The sequence below is a fragment of the Triturus cristatus genome, chromosome 4_2, assembly GCF_964204655.1.
Source record: "Triturus cristatus chromosome 4_2, aTriCri1.1, whole genome shotgun sequence".
NCBI classification, from domain to species: domain Eukaryota; kingdom Metazoa; phylum Chordata; class Amphibia; order Caudata; family Salamandridae; genus Triturus; species Triturus cristatus.
In genome coordinates this window covers 852835078-852854624 of record NC_140586.1, presented here as the reverse complement: position 1 = coordinate 852854624, position 19547 = coordinate 852835078, and the positions used below count along the sequence as shown (strand labels likewise).

The following is a 19547-nucleotide window of genomic DNA, read 5'->3' as shown; positions in this document are numbered from 1 at the left end:
TGCCTGCATTGCAGGAATGGTTATTTTTGTGCAGGAAGGATGCAGTACACATAGGAAAAGGAAAATCGAGGAAAATTTATATATTTCTCCTCATTGTGCCTCGCTTATGCCTCCCTGGTAAAGGCATTATTTTTTGGCTCTGCCTCAGATTTTCGATTTCTTCTAAATCTGGGGCAGTGTCCAAAAGGCATGGAATTTGCCACGAATGCCCTCAGCAACACCCATTGCACGCTCCTTTAATGCAGTAAACCATATTTTCGAGGCAGCATTAAGCAAAAAATAAGTGGCTTATTGCTGCCTCATAAATATTGAGCAGGCTCCTGCGCCACGTACGTCACAAAAAGTGACGTTCTGGTAGAGCACTGGCCCTCATAAAAGAGGCCCATAGTGCTTTTTCACCTGCACCATGCACCGCTGGTGGTTCGATTTTTAAATGTGACAAAGGGGATCTTCCTGTGGCAAAAGGGGTGAATGTTTATACCCATATGTCTTTTGCAGGGTGTTGTGTGATTTGTACTTCAGATGGGTTCTGTACACCTACATGTCACATTTCACTGGGGTGGCAGTGGCCTGGTACTACACGTCTGACATGTATGTGAGTTACATGATGGATCTACAGTGAACTGGGCAACATCTGACTTTCCAGTGTACAAGACATTTAGGTGACACTTAACTGTAATTGACATACTAAACATTCTTAACTGTAATTGACATACATAACATTCTTTTGCACGACACGTCGCAAATGCAGACTGGTACCTAGGTAAATTCATTGCACAACATTAGCTTGTTAGCCACATTGCCCCTTGTTGCAACTTACCCTGTGGGTCTTGCAGTTCCTCATGCTCAGCAATGTCCTGTCCTGGGAGTCTTGCCACCAACTCCTCTGTTATGACAGCTGCCACCAACTCCTCCGGGGCATCCAGCTCCTCCATTTCTGCTGGGCTCCCTCCTCCGGTCTGCATTGCTGCCTTCAGGTTTTGGGATATTTTCTCTTTGGCCCTGCACTTGATGTCATGCCAGCATTTCTTCAAATCTGGCACTGTCCTCTTCGCTTGAGCCACACAGTTGACCTTAGCCAACATGGACTGCCAAATGGCATCTTTTCTGGATAATGGCAACTTAGAGGTGACAAACAACTGGTGTTGGTGGTCTGGCACCTCATTGATTAGTATTTCATTCTCCTCCGCACTGAACTTTACTTTCCTCTTTCTTATTCCCTGGGTTTTGGACTGGACGTCCTGGCTAGCATGTGGGAGGTTCTCTTGGCTGCTTGTGTCTCCTTCCTGCTCCATGAATTCTTCGTTTGACTCCAAAAATGATTTTTAATCTAGATATGTGTATTTTTGGCTCTTTTTAAATCGTGATGCAGCGAAAAAGTGGTGCAAGGCTAGTTTGTCTTGTGTCGGAATACGTGATTCTGACTTACGACACTTTTTCAGCAGTTGCATCAGTTTTTGGTACGTCAAGACGGCGGCGTCAGCATCATTTATTTTTTTTCTCATCACTTGTGGCATGGTTAGGTGATTAAGTCATTTGAAATAAGATTCAAAATGTGCCATGGGAAGGATTTCTCTTGCCTGATGGATGACTAAAGAACGAAGATCATGCCACATGCTTTGCAACTTTTTTCTGACTTATAAAGGCGTTCCTAGTTTAGAAGTTTTAGAGATCTGCAGAGGACGAGACTTAGACGTAGAGACGGAGTTCTGCAAAGAGATGCAGAGGAGGGGAGGACATACTATAATGGAGAGCAGAACAGATTCAGACGAGGGAAGATTAGATGTATGCTATGTGCTCCATTCTGACTTTTATTAAAAACCCCAAGCTTTATGAGTCGACTAACTGGTTTTGCCAAGGCGTATTTGCTCTGTGCTTTATTTCTCTATATGGAAGATTCTGCAATTATTAATTAATGATTTACCCTCATGCTAATCACACTCTTGCTTTATTTTTAAACTCTTCCATGGGTGCTGACTTACATAATTTGCGCCACATTTCTTAGAATAGGGATTCTTTCCTTTATGGAATGTGCTGTATGCACAGCATAATATGCTCTGCACTAACGTTATTTTCTATTATCAGGTCTGTAACCTGATTGATACTTGACTAATGAATGAGGAAACACAGAATATCAAACGTCAATTTGAAAATAAAACCCTTTAAAACTAATCACACCTCTTATTATTGACTAAAATGTTTATCTGCATTTGATTATTTGCCTGTGTTTATGAAGGAGCTCTTTTGGTCAAAATACGGTGGCAAAGATTCATCACCTTGAGAACAGATATTGGCGTGGAAAAGGGTAATGGTAATTAAAGGTAATTGTGCCACATTTACTAAATTTTCCGAAGAGAGATTACTGCAAGATTTCCTCGCTATCAGCTTGGTAGCAGAGGGAAGGTTTCACACCTTCACATAAAGGAGCAGAGTTTTATTTTACCGCTCTGAATGGACCTACAAAATATTTTCCAAGTTAGAATAACTGCCCACTTCTGATTCCAATGCCCAGAACTTGAAGACCTGCAAAGCGGTATTAGATGGCAATACGAGAAGGCGGTTGCTAAAGAAGGTCTGACTATTAATAGGGAGAAATGTGTTGCTGTCATTTTTATTGCGGTAATTGCATTTGCGGTTATTGCGTTGGTTTAGATCGTGGCATGCGGTAATTGTGTTTGCAGTAAATGTGTAGAGTGAGATAGATTGCAGTGATAATTTGATTGTGGGTGTCTTGCGAATCTGTCGTGAGAATCGAGAGAATGTGGTTTTGTGTACGACGTGGCCCAAGTAGACTTAGTAGATTTGAGTTTCGGGTCCCGAAGTGACCCAAGATCCTGGAATAGTTTAAGGTGTAGAAGACACCTAGATTTTGATTGTCTGACCGAAGAGTTGCTGAGATTGTCGTGAGACCTCATCGACAGCTCCACCGAAGACTGGGAACTTTGTGTGAATGGGATGAGTGTGAATCGTGTAGTGACTCTGAGCGCAAAGGGTAAACTATATTGGTTCAGGTGATTCCCCGCTGGACGAGGTTTCCTCGCAAGTTAGCGTTCTTTGAGTGATCGAATTCTATCAATCTTTTAGAAAGGCAGACAATTACGGATTTAAGATGATTGTGTGAGAGAATGTGTACGGAGAAATTGTGAAGGAGGGTGAACTGCTGCGAGGAGCGAGAGTGACATCAGAGTGTGCCGCGCTGTGATAGTTCCGTTGTGTGATTACTGTATTGAGATTGGTTGAAAGTTTTCAAGAATTAAAACTGTAACAGGATTGGAGGAAAGAAATCTGACGTTTATCGAATTGAATCAAAATGTTCCATTGAAGTATTACAGAAATGAAATTGTTTCAAGGCTTTAAGAATTTTTTGGGAGGTAATGTGACGAATTCGATTTGGGTCAATGACAGGGCACCACCTGAGGGAACGCCTGCACATTTTATGTTAACAAATTTGGGAGTAAATTCATGTTTGTGGATTCGCCAATGGTGCAAGATTACTGAGAAAGAGGGTCCTTTAAGTTTTCCAAAATATGGTACTTTTGAATTGCAAATATTTTGACAGATTAAGGGAAATGTTATGTGAAATAAAGTCCCCATCTAGAGCCACACAATTTGAAGCCTTAAGTGTGTGGGAAAAGACAGCAAGAGACAAGGAAAGAGAGAACGAAAGGGTAAAGGATAAGATGTAGGAGTAGGAAATTAAGGATGAAAAAAAGCTTCAAACCAATAGTGATTTACGGGATTAATTATTGTATGCATTGTTAACTGAGTGTCTACCAGCTTATGTGGTCCCCACTACAAATTCTGATAATAGTGTACCAGCAAGTACTATAGTGGCTACTGCTTCTGTTGAACCAAGAGAAATACAGATTGAGAGAACTTTGCAGACATTTCAGATTGCCACCACCTGTTGACTAGATACTGACAGTGCTACCTCCAGGTGTAACCGCTCCAATTGTGACTGATTCGGTATAAGTACTACAAACTGTAGCTGTACAAGCAGTGCCTAAATAAATTGTAACTGTCCTAATTAATATGATCCCAACTCGAGAAGCTCATAGAGCTGTAGAAGGAGTAATTACATCAGGGTTTATCTCGACATCTAAGAACTCAAAGATTATAGAACGGAAACTGCCCCAGACAGTTCACACATTGAAAGATGGGGAAATATTGTCTTTACATCACCAATAGCCCAGGGAGCAACACATTTATTTGAAGATGGGATTTTTGACCATGGTTTGAGGAAGCAGCAGGGAATATAAAGATAGAGAGCCCGGTGAAACAAGTTGACCCAGAACCCGGAAACGAGAGACCACTTAATGTTTCAAAGTGAAAAATTGAACATGAAGAAATTATCAGAGAATATTTAGATCTTAAGAATTTGAACCAAAATCAGGAAAAAAAAGCCCTGAATACGGAAATTACAATATGTGCAGTAACTACACATAATAGACTGACTGATTCAGCCAGAAAATATGAAATTGATTTTTCAGGAAGTTTTCCATTTCAGAAAAGTTTCAGAGTACAGATGGATGATGAAGCAATTGAGACAGTGCGTTCTTTAGGAATGCGATTACACATTACAGAATTGGTGAAATTCATTCATAAACAGAATAGCTTGAGAAATTAGGGAACAAGTAGGAAAGAAAACATGAGAAGAAAAAGAAACCACCAGACCTAGTAGAGGAAAATAATAAACAGGATGAGGGAGAATCTTCAGCTTATCCATGGAGAGCGCATGTTCATATACCATGGATTTATTAAAATCTCAAAGGTGTTGTGCATTAATTTCAAAATGTTCTTTGATACTGCAAAGCCAATTGATTTGTTGTTTGAATGTAAAGTTATTGGGCAATGGCCAAGTGAGGAGATAATGAGAAATGCTTGTACTAATGCAACCATCTTCTGTTGTTGTGGAGACAAATTAAGCAGTGATTACTTTTCTGAAGGGCAGGGTGCCACCAAAAGATGTTGATTGGGTAAAGATTAAAAAAACCTCACAAGAACCTAAAGAATCGGTTGATGAATTTTGTGAAAGAGTGTTTCAGGAGTTTCAACTACACAGCGGGAGAGAATGCACTAATGCTAGTGGCATGAGATTCTTTGTGTCTCACTTTATTATTGGGTTCATGATCTCTGGTCAGACCAGTCTGCAAATACAGCAAAGTATGGTTTGTTAGCAGAGAAAGTTTATAGATGGGATCCTGAATGATGAAGGGTTCTGTAGTGATGAACAAGAAATGAAGTAGAAAGAGTTTAAGGAGAAACGTATGATGGTTCAGAAGGAGGTTGTTCAGAGAGGATTTTAGAATAGGCTGTTTGCAAGGAATGAAGGTGAGATACAAGATGTGGTTCCACAAGCAGGAGTATAAGGTGGTCAAGGAGGATTTGGTGTTTCACAGGATAGAGGTAGAGGAGTTTTGGTTGGTCCAAATTCAGGTACGGATGTCGCAATACTGAATAAGTGACCTTTTGCCAACTATGTAACAGATTTGAGCATTGAAAGACGAAGTGTAGACTTACACCCGATACAGTAAATGGAAATGTGCAAATACAAGGAGCAATGCAGATCAGATGTAAAATGTGCCAGTTCAGCATATGCAAATGTCAATTCAGAAACAGGTACCAATGATACAAGTTCTCCAAGCCCAGATGGTCCCACAAAATTTGAGAAACCCTAAATATAATTTAAAGCAGTTTTCCAAAGCAAATTTGAATTATTTTCAGAACCAAAATCAGAACCCGTTTCAACAGTTTGCTGTATTTGAAAGTGGCAGTTTTAGCCTCGACATTTCTGGTATTACAAGATCCATTGTGAGAACAGTGGTAGTTCCAGACTTACCTCACTTGGGAAAAAAGATCCATGTTGTAGGAGTTTTAAACAAGTAGATTACAAATCCAGTTTTAGAGAAGGTTGTAGTAAAAAGAAGTTCATTTGCGGAAAGTTACCAATTTGTTATTTGTGACTCATGCACTGTAAGGATGCTAGGAAAACATTTGTGGTGCAAGTTAAACTACACAATTTACTGTACACCAGATGATGTTGAATATCGGACTCCTGATGAGGAGGTACAGTTTCAAATGACCCAACAAGAGACAGCTGTGGGATTGTTTTCAGAAATGAAAGTTGAAAAATTACCCTCTGATTTGAAAGAAACAGAGAACCCAAAGTATGGGGGTTCACAGAGAAATATATCAGAATAATAAAAAGAACAGAACCAGTTTGCCTCAAATTAAAACCAGATGCCATGCATTCAAGAACAACATCGTACAATTCAACATGAGACAATTGAAATAATTTCACCCATAACTGAAGATAAACTGAGCAAAGGATTTTTGAAGGAACACACTTTTTCAAATTCTGTGCACTGAAGAATGGCTTACACTTCAGGTTTATATCACAGTGCCATCACACGAGATAGTCAGGAGTACTGTCAAAAAGAAGATAAATATGGATGACACATGATCCAAAAAGGAGCTGCAAAGGTATCACCAGAGCGAGTGGAAGCAATTCACCAGATGAATCGTTCTCAAACTCAGAGAGAAGTCCGGATGCTTTTGGGAATGGTTGGCTACTGTGGACAGTGGATACCAAACCCTTACCTAGTGACTAAGCCTTCACTGAGGCTGACACATAGGGATGTGTCAGATCTGCTTCCATGGGACAACAATTGAACTAAAGCATTCCTAGAGTCGAAAGCGAAAGTGTGTTGGGTAACTTGTGCCCCAGTCCTAGGGATGCTAGTTTATTTAAAAGAATATACTTCATTTGCAGTGGAAGGGAGGGATGCACTCTCTCAGTGCCTGGTCACAAACATGAAGATGTTCAAAAGTCTGTGACATGTATCCCAACAACCCATGACCAATTTGTCACAGAAATGTCTAGCTGCCTTAAATTATTAGCTGCAGTTGATGTCAGTCACAAAAAGAGTGAGAATATAATGATGGAATGTCCAGTAACTGAAATGGTCCCCTACTTTGTAGAGTTGCTACTGAGAAATGTTGTGATCAAAAGCTGTCTAATTTTAAATGTATTAAGTCTACTGCCAGTAAAGGAGAATGTTTATGATGAAGTTGAACATGAATGTCTAGGTGTCATGGATCTATGCATGAAGAAAAGGTTGGACACTAAGGATGAACCCCTGATTGATCCTGAGCATGTCCATTTTGTAGATAGCCCATGTTTAAGAGGTAACGATGGCACATTAGGAGCAGCATATGCCGTGTGCACCATGAATTATGTTGTTGAAGCTTCATGGCTTCAAGAAGTTACCTCAGAACAAGATATAAAATTAATTGCCCTTACCATAGCATGCAGTCTAACTGCTCAAATGGGAGTCACCATTGTCATGCGAAAGAGTGATGCTAATTCAGTTGCACAATATTGTGTCCTACTAGCCTACACATTTAAGCAAATTTTGAATCTGTAGGACACTGTCTGTGTAATGTTGATGTCAATAGCGTACACTTAGGAAGAGATAAAACTGGAATAAGAAAATGTTTAGAGGTAGAATAACAAGGGTGGAAAAGAACAGATTTTGGGAAACAAACAAATGACATCCAAATGTCAGTTGGTGGGAGACCAGAAGAAATGAAAACCACACGGTAGCAAATGTAAAAATTGATCCCCAGGTATAGATTGCCAATTTTTCTGAAATGAGATCAAATGACCCACTCTATCAATAAGGTCCAGAAGATGATGTGTGCAGAAATAAATATTGAACAGGGATTGCACTGTAGCTATCGATCTGAGGTTTAAAGTATATTCAAGCAACACAAAGACACCATAGAGTCCCGCTTATCAAAAGCCTGTCTCAACATCACTGAAGTGGCTTGATGCTACACCTGTAAAAGCATTGTGAAAATGACAGATGAGAAGATAAGCAATTGCTGTGAAGGATTGGCTGATGTGGTGCATATAGTTTCTAACCAGGTTGCAGCTCCTACACAAGAACTGCGTAGTGAACGGTGCCACAACCTCGATCTGAGAGATGGTGTTGTGATCGAGAAGCATGTTCTGAAGACTTGGTTGAAATCAAGATGGAAAGGCCCATTCCAAGTGATCCTGGTCACAATGATTGCAATGAAGTGTGGTGGCCTTCCGAACTGGGTGCATGTCTCCCATACCCGTAGGGCCTGTGTCCCCTTGATGAAACAGCTACTCTTCCAGAAGAGATGCCAGCAGTGGCTGAGAAACCACGCGAGAGGGTCAGTCAAGCTGTAAGGGATCACACTGAGTCTGAAGCAGCACAAGAGCAAACCCAGGTGGAACTAGAAAAGCAAGAAGTAGAAACTGGCTTGGATGGGAAGAGAAAACGGAAGACCAGTTATCTCCCACGCCAGCCTTGCTACCCTTGAGCCGACAGCCACCTGTAGGAGGAAGAGAGCCTGCAGGAGAGCAAAGGAAGTGACAGGAGCCTGGCGTCAGCACTTCTTCACCAGGGAAGAAAGCAAGCCCCGCAGCCTGTTTAAGCCACTAGCAGCCCTAAGCCAGGTGGAAGGTGAGCCCTGCATATGTGAGCAGGGAAAGCACTGCACTCCCTGCATGGGGACGAGAGGTGACTGGTCTGCCCCCCTCTGCAACCCCGTAGCTTCAACAAGGCCCCCTAGTCAGATAGGAGAAGGAGTGCATGTAGTGCAAGAAGCGTCGAACTGAAGAACAGTGAAGCGCATACCCAATCGCATGGCATCATGCCATTTCCTACTTTCAAAGCCCCCCTGCTTTCCAAAGTCTGCAAGGCAAGGAAAACACAGAGCTGCACTCTGCCCACCACCACCAAAGTACCTGCAGCAGTGTTAGGAGCCCCTTTCCTCGTTCGCCCGGATTGGGGCTGCTGGGTGGCTCAGAGGGAGAAGCCATGATGCCAGAAAAAGGAAACCCTTGCATCTTACAGCAGCTCTGCTGCACCAACAATCAGCCGCCTGTGGGAGGAAGGGAGGCAACGAGGCCCTGCATCCAGTGCCGTGCACCTGCCACCAACAAGACACTTTAGATCCATCAGCCAGAAGAAAGAAGAGGCAGGAGGTGGGAGTCCATTTGAACCCCTTAGGAGGACTGGCAGCATAATTTTCACAGATGACCATCACACCGGCAACTGAATAAGGCAATGGAAGGGAGAGCGACTCCTTGGCAGCCAACAATAAAAAGCAAACGAGGCACGCAGCCCCCACCCGCAACGGGGGGGCAGAAGAAATCAAGACTTGGTAGGTGTCAGCACATGGGGACACCAGCAGCACACCCAAAAGAGAGACTATGTACAGTGACTAACTGAGCACATACAAGGACAGTAAAACAGAAAGTCTCTGGACAACTACAACTCCCATGTTGCCAACAGATGAAGAGATCCCTCTCCAGAGAGGAGGTACCGAGATGTTAACCTGCCGGTCCCCATAGCACTGCCCCTCTATCCTAGCATTGCAGACCCAGGAAAGGAGCATACCTGCCTGCCCTGCTTAGAGGCTGCAGGAGCAGGCCATAACAGTGACCACGAGGCAGAGAGCTCGCAGGCTGGCAGAGGGAAAGCATGAGCACAAGGTCTAGCCCAGAGACCTAGAACATAACCAAGCACAAACCCATGATGACAGCCTTAAAGCACTAGCATAGCACCACCAAGAGGAGTGTAGTCGGAAGCAATACTGTCCATGGAGGGGAGCTCCAAGAAAGTCCCTAAAGAGCAGTGGCTGCTCCTCCGCTATGGTGAAGGAGCATCGCCCAACTGCTTTCAAGCAGTGTGAGAAGCGGAAACATACCATGATGATAACTTTCAGTTATTATCATGTTATTTCTTCTTTGCAGGCGGGAGGGTGGGTGGGGTTGCTCTGCTCACAGAGCAGGGCAGGGGCGGAGTGGTTTTCCCAATCAAAGGTGCAATGAAAGTTTGGTCGACCCTCTTGGGCCGCCCAAAGCAGTTATGAGCACTTCCCTGTTCTCCATGCAGGCTACATTACACCCTACATGGAGAACATGCCCATCCCTACAGCCCCTGGCTGAGCGTTGTGATTGGCTTAGGGATGGGTGCCTGGCTGCCTGCTCTTCTGTTCCTGGAAGCAGACTCAGGAGAGCAGGAGCACAGAAGACACGGGACTTGACCTTGAGGTAAGTTTAAAAAAAATGTATTTCTAAACCCTGCTCCCCCGCGCAACACCCCACAGGACCCCCCTGTGACATCCCCCGTGGCCCCCAATCCCACCCCCCACCCGCAAGCCATGCCAGCCACCCCTGCAGATGAGGGAACTTGCGAAACAGTGCTGGACCAACCTCTTCCCATTTGTCATCCAATGGGTCTTTTATATGTCGACTGAGGGATAAAATAAGTTACCATGAATCAAGCAAATTCAAGTGACAGTGCAACCCATTTGGTTACACAATCAGGACCAGGAGTGAGTGGGTATAGTTGAAGGGTTGTATTACAAATTAGCAGTCAGGTTAAGGTAAATGAAGCTCAAAACCATACCATAGAGTTGTAGAATAAGAACAGGATTACCCAATCTTCTAAAGAAGTTCAGGCATTACAGTATATGCCCAACAAGAAGTTCAGTGAAAGCAATACAGAAAATTAATAACAGGACTTTGTGCTCAGAGAAGTCTCTGATTCTCTCACCTAAACATGGGTAAAGTCTGAAGTCATCTAATTTAGGGACATATTATCAAGGGCTTTATCACCACGTTGGCGTCACTTTTTGGCTATAAAGCGGTGAAAACTTTATCGCCCTATCAACAAGGCGTCACAAACCCGTTTTAGTGCTAGTATCTGGCGATAGGATACGGAAATTTTATCGCCAAACATGGTAGCGATAATCTTCGCTAATGACATGCAAAGCAGGCGTTCCTGACTAAAACACCTCGAAAAAAGTCGCTAAACAGCTTCGCACTCTTAACAGTGATATCGCTGACCCGCGTAGCTACAAAAAAAGTCGCGCTAACTCCCGTTAGCTCCAGTTATTAACACCTGATACAAACCTGACTTAACTCTGAGATAAGTGGATGTATATAAGGGAGACCAGTCCAGAGCCCCCTCAGAACAGCCAGAGAAGCCATTGAGGTAGTCATCATGCAGATTGGAGTCCCACGAAGGCAACAAGAACCACCACCAATTCCACCACCCCCAGGACCACCACCACTGAGGCAGCGACGAAGAAGACAGTGTTGTGGGTGCTGCTGTTGATGGTGGTGTGTAGCATCTCCTCTCTGACTCTGATACACATATTTTACATTGTCCCATCTGTGATATGGTGTGTATTGTGGTTGCCCGATGAGTAAGTGGATGTGTTTGTGGTCACTACATGTGTGTTGAATTTGTTGTGTTAAGTGCAAAAATATTACAAATGCCAAGAAGTGTGCAAAGGTGTGCCCTGCCATGTGTATCAGTGTGGTGAAGTATTTGGACAGTCTGATGTTGCCAAATAACTCACAGAGTGCAATTGATTTTGAGTAGTTGTGGTATGTGAGTCTGAGGCTCTGCTCGTGAATGAGGACGTAGTCAAGGAAGTTGACGTCGTGGCATGTGATGTTGTTGATGGTGTGTGCAAAACATCACTGCCCTCAGTGGGCCATGCAGGCGAGGGGGCCGCTGTCTGTTGCTTTGTGTTAGCTCTGGATATTCAATTGCATGTGTTGTGTGGTGACACAGGTCTGGCATCAGCATCAGACGCAGATCTGAATGTGAGCTGTGTCAGGCGTGGCCTATGTCATTCGAACATTGACATGACATTGACTGCGATGAGTGCGGATTAGTGCCATCGCAAGATGGTAGGAGAGCCAGGGTGCCTGCTGGTGTTTGTTTCATTTGTGCAGATATGCGCAGATCTGATTCACACTGTTGTAGAGTTATATTGACACTGATGCAACTGCGCAGCACACACTACCAAAATGGCTGTTTGGAGAATCAACACTGAGGCAATGTACTCAGCATTTATGCCGCTAAATAGCCAGAACCAACACATGGCCAACCTAAACTAAACCTTGCAAAAAAGACAATGCACAAAACTGTCAACACTGCCAACACAGTATGCATAATGAATCATGGACACATCTCCCTATTACATGTTGCAGGTGATCAAGGATATGCTCTCTGCCCGTGAATGATGACACCCATACGAAACCCCACCACCCAGGCACAGAGGCAGTACAATGCTGCCCATAGACACACTTGTTGCATCGTGGAACGCACATTTGGCGTGCTGAAGTCACGTTTCCGTTGCCTGGATATGTCAGGTGGCAGACTGCTGTACAGCCCAGAAATGGTAAATGAAATCATGCTATCATGTTGTGTGTTGCACAACATTTATGTGCGCACCAATGCCCCCTGGATCCCAGTGCCTGCAGCACTGGACGATGACCAGGATGATGAGGAAGATCAGCGAGGTGGACCACACCCCACAGCCACTGCAGCAGGAATTGCCCGAAGGGACACGATAATAAACAGTTACTTCACTTGAGCACATCACATTGTGACTGACCAAAACAAAGATTTGTATGTGGAAAATTACCACAACAAATGTCTGTGACATTAAACAAACTCAACACACATACCCTGTCTGCAAGTTACTCTCCTGCATAAGTACATCACTATGAAACGTTACCATTGCACAATAATTGCAAATTAAGATCACAAAAGTCAAATCATGGTGTGTATGTCTCCTCAGTACAGAGAAGTCATAGTGTGTCAATTGTGCACAACTTAACTTACCAATGTGTAAATTGTGGCACTCAATTCCTCAATCAGTGTGTCATATTGTAAGCAAATGATGATTTACAGGTTGCATTCGTTTTTAAAATCTGGAAATGTATGAGGGCTTATGTGGGAAATGATGAATATGAATGTTTAGTCTGTGTGAAATTACCCTTGTAAAATGGTGTTGTAACATGAAAACTGGGTGTGCAATGGGGGTCAGTCATGAAAAATGGGTGTGATTTGGGGGTCAAATATGAAAACAGGGTGTGCAATGGGGATCACATATAAAAAATGGGTGTGCAATGGGGGCAAATTCGAAAAATAGGTGTATATTGGGGGTCAGAAAGTGAAAAATGGGTGTGCAATGGGGGTCAATAATGAAAAATGGGTGTGATCAGGGGGTCAAATATGAAAACAGGGTGTGCAATGGGGATCAAATATGAAATATTGGTGTGCAACGGGGGCAAATCAAAAAAGGGGTGTGAAATGGGGGTTAGAAAGTGAAAAATGGGTGTGCAATGGGGGTCAATAATGAAATAAACATCTCACCTTGCAGACAAGACTTTGAATGAGACACCAGCAGACCTCACATGCGCACCATCCCTGAACACCTTCATGAAGCACATCAAGACCTGTCTCTTTGTCAAACAAATTGGCGTAACAGTGGTGTGACCCGACAGACCTGAATAACTATCGGCCCATCTCCATCCTCCCCTTCGTGGACTAAGTCACCGAGAGGCTCATAAACACCCAGCTGACTGCCTTCATTGAAGAGTACTCCATCATGGAGCCCTCCCATTCTGGGTTTGGCAGCAAGCACTGCACCAAGACCGCCCTCTCCGCCACCAACAACTACATACCCATGCCACTTGACCAGGTTCACATTGCGGACCACATCCTACTCCAACTCTCCTCAGCCTTCGACACCGTCTCACACCGCACCCCAGACGCAAGACTCCACGACGCCGGGATATGAGGAACGGCCCACTCCTGGATCCACTCCTTCCCCTCCGTAATAAGCCAAAGGATCAGACTCCCCCCCTCCATCTCCAAACCCACAGAGAACAACAGCGTAGTACCCCAAGGATCGTCACTAAGCCCCATGCCATCCAACATCTACATAGACCCCCTCACCGCCATCGTCAAACCGCACTGTCTCAGCATATTATCCTACGCAGACGACACACAGCTTATCCTTTCCCTCACAAAGAACACCAAAGACACCAAACTCTGCTTCCAGGACTGAATGTCGGAACTTGCATATTGGATGAAAAACATCTGCCCAAAGCTCAACTCTGAGAAGACTGACCTCCTCATCCTGGGGCCATACACATGGGACAACACCTGGTGGCCCGCTGCTCTCGGGAGCCTGCCCTCAACGACAGGCCACGCACGCAACCTCGGCGTCATCCTTGACTCCTCACTCACCATGACCTGCTAAATCAACTCCATTGCCTTCACCAGCTACACCTGCCTATGGATCCTATGCAACACATTTAAATGGATAATCCCCCAATGCATCAAAATCATCAACCATGCACTTATCACCAGCAGACTGGACTACGGCAACACCCTCAACGCAGGAATCAACAAAACCCTACTACACAAGCTCCAAAACATCCAGAAGGCCGCAGACCCATCATCATAAGCCCACGTCACAAACACATGACCCAACACATACAAAACATCCACTGGCTCACCGTCAAGAAGAGAGTAACCTTCAAACTACTCACACACGCCTACAAATCACTCCACATCATCGGACACAAATACATCAACAAGAGAGTCACCTTCAACGTCCCCAGGAGGAACTGCCGCTCCACCAACCTTGCCCTTTCAGACTATCCCCAGATCCGCTAATCCAGAGCGGGAGGAAGAGCTTCCTCCTACGTTGCTGTCAAAGCCTGGAATGAGATGACAGTCAAAATCAAATGCCCTCCCACCCTGCACGCTTTCAGTAGGAACAACCAGACATGGCTATTTGTCTGAGACGGAGCTGCACTCTCACTCCCCCCAGCGCCTTGTGTGTCTCACGGGTGAGTAGCGCACTTAATGACCCCCCCTTATGGACTGATTGATCTGTGCACACCCTCATCGTCTACAGACCACCACAGGTGAGTAGTGCCCTTACAATTAACATCATTCATTGACCTATTGTTCGTGCAAATTGCTAGTGAGGTGGCGATGAGTCATGTCACATGCAATTTAGGCTGTCAGCTGTCTTGATATTTAAAATGTAGGCTGTCTTCATTGTGCAAATCAATGTATTCCTTGTATTTTTGGGCTTTGAGAAGAAATATTCTCAGACTGTCCTACTGTGTATGTAATTGGCGTTTGCGTTAAATCTTCACGCCAAGGTGATGTTTTTTTAACCACACTAGGTAAAAAACATCGCTAGACACACTCACTGTACAATACAGTACCAACCTACACCTATTCGCGGGCTATTTGCGTACATATTTCTATTGCATTACAAAAAATGGGCCGCATACACATTACAGTACCAACCTGAGCCTATTTGCGGGCTGTTTGCATGCAAAATTTTATCGCATACCATAAAAAGGCCCGCTAACACACAGGAAGTGATGTATGCATGCTTCCTGTCTACCAGAGGAGTGGTTTTCACTTTCACTTTCTCTTTCTACCACATTGCTGGTGAATGTTGAGAGTGAAGGAGGTGTCTGGTGGTTTGTGCTGTTGGCTTGAGATTTTGAGAGTGTTGCTGTGTCTTGTGTCTTGTCAAAAGTGTCTGTTTACTTTGTTGTAATAGTTTACAATTGTTTAACTGTCTCCTGTCCTCAGTCTTGTTGGGTGTTTGTCTTGGGGTATTTTACTTTTGGGTTTATTGCGGGTTAGTTCTATTTTGGGTTGAGGGTTTACTGGGGTGCAGGGAGATGCCGTCTGTGGGCAGGTCAGGAAGAATGTCCGAGGGGACATTGGGGGGGGGGCTTCCTTTGTCTGGTGAAATTTAACCTGCCATTGATGCTGGAGAGGGGAGGACGTATCCTGCAGGGGTACAGCGTGAGTGTTCGGAAGCTGCGTTGGGAGCGTGTGCTGGTGCAGATGCTCCGGTGCTTTGAGTTGGACCGCAACGTGTGACAGTGGAAGCACCGCTGGCAGGACATGCTGGCCCGTGAGGCGGACATCCTTTATTTCACCGGAGTCATGCCTTGCATACAGGGTGGTAAGTACAAACCATGAATACAGTTACATACATAAATAATTGCTGTGTGGTACATGAAGGTATGACGTCATAATGCTGTCTTAACACCGTGATAATGTTACAATGTGGTGAATACAATGCAAGTTGTCAAAAAAAACTTGCATCTGATGCCCTGGACTTTGGATTTGTATGATTTAGTCTTCCCAGTGTGGGCAACAGTAGGGAAGGTGTCAGAAGAGTCAATCCTAAATTCCCTTATTGTACAGCGCCATCCAGCGCAAGTTGTAGTGTTGATTTCCGTTGTAATGAGCGCGTAGGAAAAGTATGGCGCTGTAAAGACCACATTGTAATTGAGGTTTCCAGTGGGACACATTCAATGAATCACATGCTTATTGTGAGCGTCTACTCAGCCGTAAGGTTCACAATGCGCAGGGGGGTTTGCATGTTCAAATCCATCAAGGGAGGTGTTTCTTGAAGAGCCATGTTCAGAGGTTTTGTTTGAAGATGGGGATGAACTTTGTCTGTTTGAGGTGGAGCGGAAGGTCGTTCCAGGCTCTGTCTGCGAGGTAGGAAAAGGAGCGGACTCACGATCTTGTGTTTCTGGTGCGGGGGAACAGGGCGTAGGACAGCTGGTCTGATCGTAGGGTCCTTTGGTGTGCGTGGAAAGTGAGTCGGATGTTAAGGTATGCTGGGCCAGTGTTGTGGAGGACCTTGTGAGAGTGTGTGAACATCTTGAAGGTGACTCTAGCTTCAATGGTGCGCCAGTGGAGTGTGCGCAGGTGGTGGGAGATGTGTCAGTGTCTTGGTAGTGTGGGGATCAGTCTTGCGTTGGCATTTTTGATGTCCTGTAGGTTGCGGGTGTGGTTTGTGTTTATTCCGGCATGGAGTGTGGTGCCATAGTTGGGTGTGCTGTTCACCCGGGCAAGATAGACTGTCTCTCTGTGTTCAAGTGGGATCCATTGGATGGTCTCACATAGGAGGCAGAGGGTGTGGAAGCAGGAGAACGAGACGGAGTAGATCTTGCGGTCCATTTTGAGACCTGAGTCCATGATGGTTCCCAGGTTGTGTGCGTGGTCCGTGGGGTTGTGTGGGCTTCCAAGGGCGGGGGCCCACTAGGTGTAATTCCATGCATGGGTGTTTGGGAGCATGATGAGTACTTACGCTTTGTTGTTGTTTAGTTCTATTCAGCTGTTTGTCATCCATTGGGCGAGGACTTGCATGCCTTCTCAATAGTTGTGTCTGGCGGTGTTGTGTTAGTTGGATGGGTAGAGGCGGGTTTGGGTGTCGTCTGCGTATGATACGATGTTGAGTCCGTTGCTTATGATGTTTGGTGCGGGTGGAGCCCTGTAGATGTTGAAGGGCGTAGGGCTGAGGGAGGATCCCTGGGGACTCCGCACGTGTTTTGTGTAGGGTCCGAGAAGAAAGGGGGAGTCTGACCCATTGCGTTCTGCCGGAGAGGAAGGAGCAGATCCAGTTGAGGGCCTTGTCTTGGATCCCTGCGCTGTGGAGTCTGCGTATTGGGGTGCGTTGAGAGACAGTGTTGAACGCTGCTGAACAGTCGAGGAGAATAAGGGCAGCAGTTTTTCCTTTGGCCAGTGGGGTGCAGATGTCATCTGTTGCGGCAAGGAGGGCGGTTTATGTACTGTGGTTTTTCCTGACGCCGGACTGTGAGGATTTGAGGATGTTGTGCTGTTTGATGAATGTTTTAAGTTGTCTGTTGATGGCTTTCTCAATGATTTTTTTGTGAAAGGGAGCAGGGAGATGGCGCTGTAGTTTGGGATGTGGGTGGGGTCTGCCATGGGTTCCATCAGGGGGGTTTGATCTTGGCATGTTTCCAGCCGTTGGTAAATGAGGCATTTCCCAGGGAGCATTTGATGGTGTGGCAGAGCATGGGTGCAATGTTGTTGGTGGCACAGTTGAAAATGTGGTGGGGGCAGGGTTCCGTGCTGCCCCCGGAGTGTGTTGACTCCATCATCTTCAGTGTGTCTTCGTTGGTGAGGCTGTCCATTTGTCGATCACTGACTTCCGGTTGTCGGTGGTGGTTGGTGACGGTTCAGTGTGTTGATTGTCTTCGTCAAAGTTGTTGTACATGCTCATGGTTTTCTGCAGTAAAAAGATCCTGAGTTTGTCGCAGAGGGCTTGAGAGGGAGGGATGTCGGTGGACTTGCTGGTGTTTTGGGCTAACTCCTTGGATGATGTTGAATTTTCCTTTGCTGTTGTGTGCATGAGTGGAGATTCTGTCTACAATCTCTTTTCTCTGTTATTCCTGATGAGTTGGTGGTGGCCTTTGAGGCGTCTCTGAACTTGTTGTGGTCTTCTGTGGTTTGATGTTCCTCCATGCCTTGTTGATGCGGCGGCAAGTGCATCAGGACTCTCAAAGTTGGGGGGGGGCGTGGCTAGGCGCCCGGCGAGGATGGCGGCGTCGGTGTAGGAGCTCCGTCTACACCAGAGCTCACCGGCGGCTCGCGTTTTTGTTACGAGCAACGGAGGGAAGCCTTTGCTGGGTGAAGATGCCAGGTGTCTCCTAAACCCATTTCTGGCGCTACGGCAGACGTATTTTCAATCCTGCTGCCTTTCTAACTCCCGGTCGCGGCTCTGCATCGGCCGCGACCGCCATTATGTTTGTCTCTCCCCACCGTCACCTCGGCAGAGCGTTTCATCGCGCATTGGACTCCCGGCTGTTTTGGTGGTTATGTGATGTCTACAGCGCTCCTTTTGGCACAGATGGAATAGACATGCATTTTCAGGTGACTTCTCAATAATTATTCTGGCACTTCTTATGGACTTAACGACATTTTCTGTTCTCCTCAAACCTGGCGGCCATTTTGAGACTTCACTATCCGTCTCCTGGCTCTGGCTTTCGTGGTTCTTGTTCTTTGGATGAGCATATTTCCCCAAGCATAATCTCCTGTCAATTATATTTAATTGATCCTCTTTTACCTTCCATGCTCTCTGGATCCCGTAAATTGCCTGTTTCCGTCTCCAGTTTGGCAGTGTGTTCTCAGTAAGCTGCACTCCACAGGCGTGTTGATGGCTGACTATTCAAGCAAGGTCCACAAACGCAATTATATTAAAAATTCTAAACTTTTCACGGAACTGGCTCATTTAGAAGCCTCTCAACCTCTCCCTATTAGTGAGTCGACGCCGAACATGGAAGCTTCTGCACAGTCTTCAGTTAAAATGACTCCTAAGAGGTTAAAAAAAGATCCACCTTCACCTCCTAAGTCCTCTCCGACCGTTTCGATGGAGCTACTTCTTGAAGAGATATGAGCCTTGCGCCCCTTCATGGAAGAAACCAATGCCAAGTTGCAAATTCTTACTGATAATTGGGCCTTGTGAGAAGTTGGCCTGGTATATGATGTTCACTAGTTAAAGTGACCACCTTGTACCATGCCAAGCAACCCTTATGGTGTGGTTGTAAGTCAACCTTTTCGGACTAGCTGCCCTAGTGGTAGCATAGGCTAAGCAGTCTTTGAGGCTAAACTCGTTAAAGCGTGTTAAGCAGGCTGTTTTACCATATGTAACCCCCCTTTATACCAATGAAAGGACACCACACAGATATATATTCAAAATATATATGTATTTATTACTCAAAGTATCCCCTAGACTCTTTATGAGCACAGGAGCACAAATCGTTAAACAAGAAAGTATTACAATATACAGAAGTTGCACTTTATATGGATAGGCCCTGGTGGCCGATCAAACCATATACT

The 19547-nt window shown here is 45.2% G+C and overlaps 1 protein-coding gene across 1 annotated transcript; it reads right to left on the bottom strand.

Annotated features, from left to right (window-relative positions):
- Positions 1–782: 782 nt before the first annotated feature.
- LOC146835252 (nuclear apoptosis-inducing factor 1-like) lies at positions 783–1295 on the bottom strand. Its single transcript, XM_085599965.1, has one exon. The coding sequence runs from the start codon at positions 1293–1295 to the stop codon at positions 783–785; it is 513 nt and encodes a 170-aa protein (XP_085456091.1).
- Between the last annotated feature and the right edge of the window lie 18252 nt (positions 1296–19547).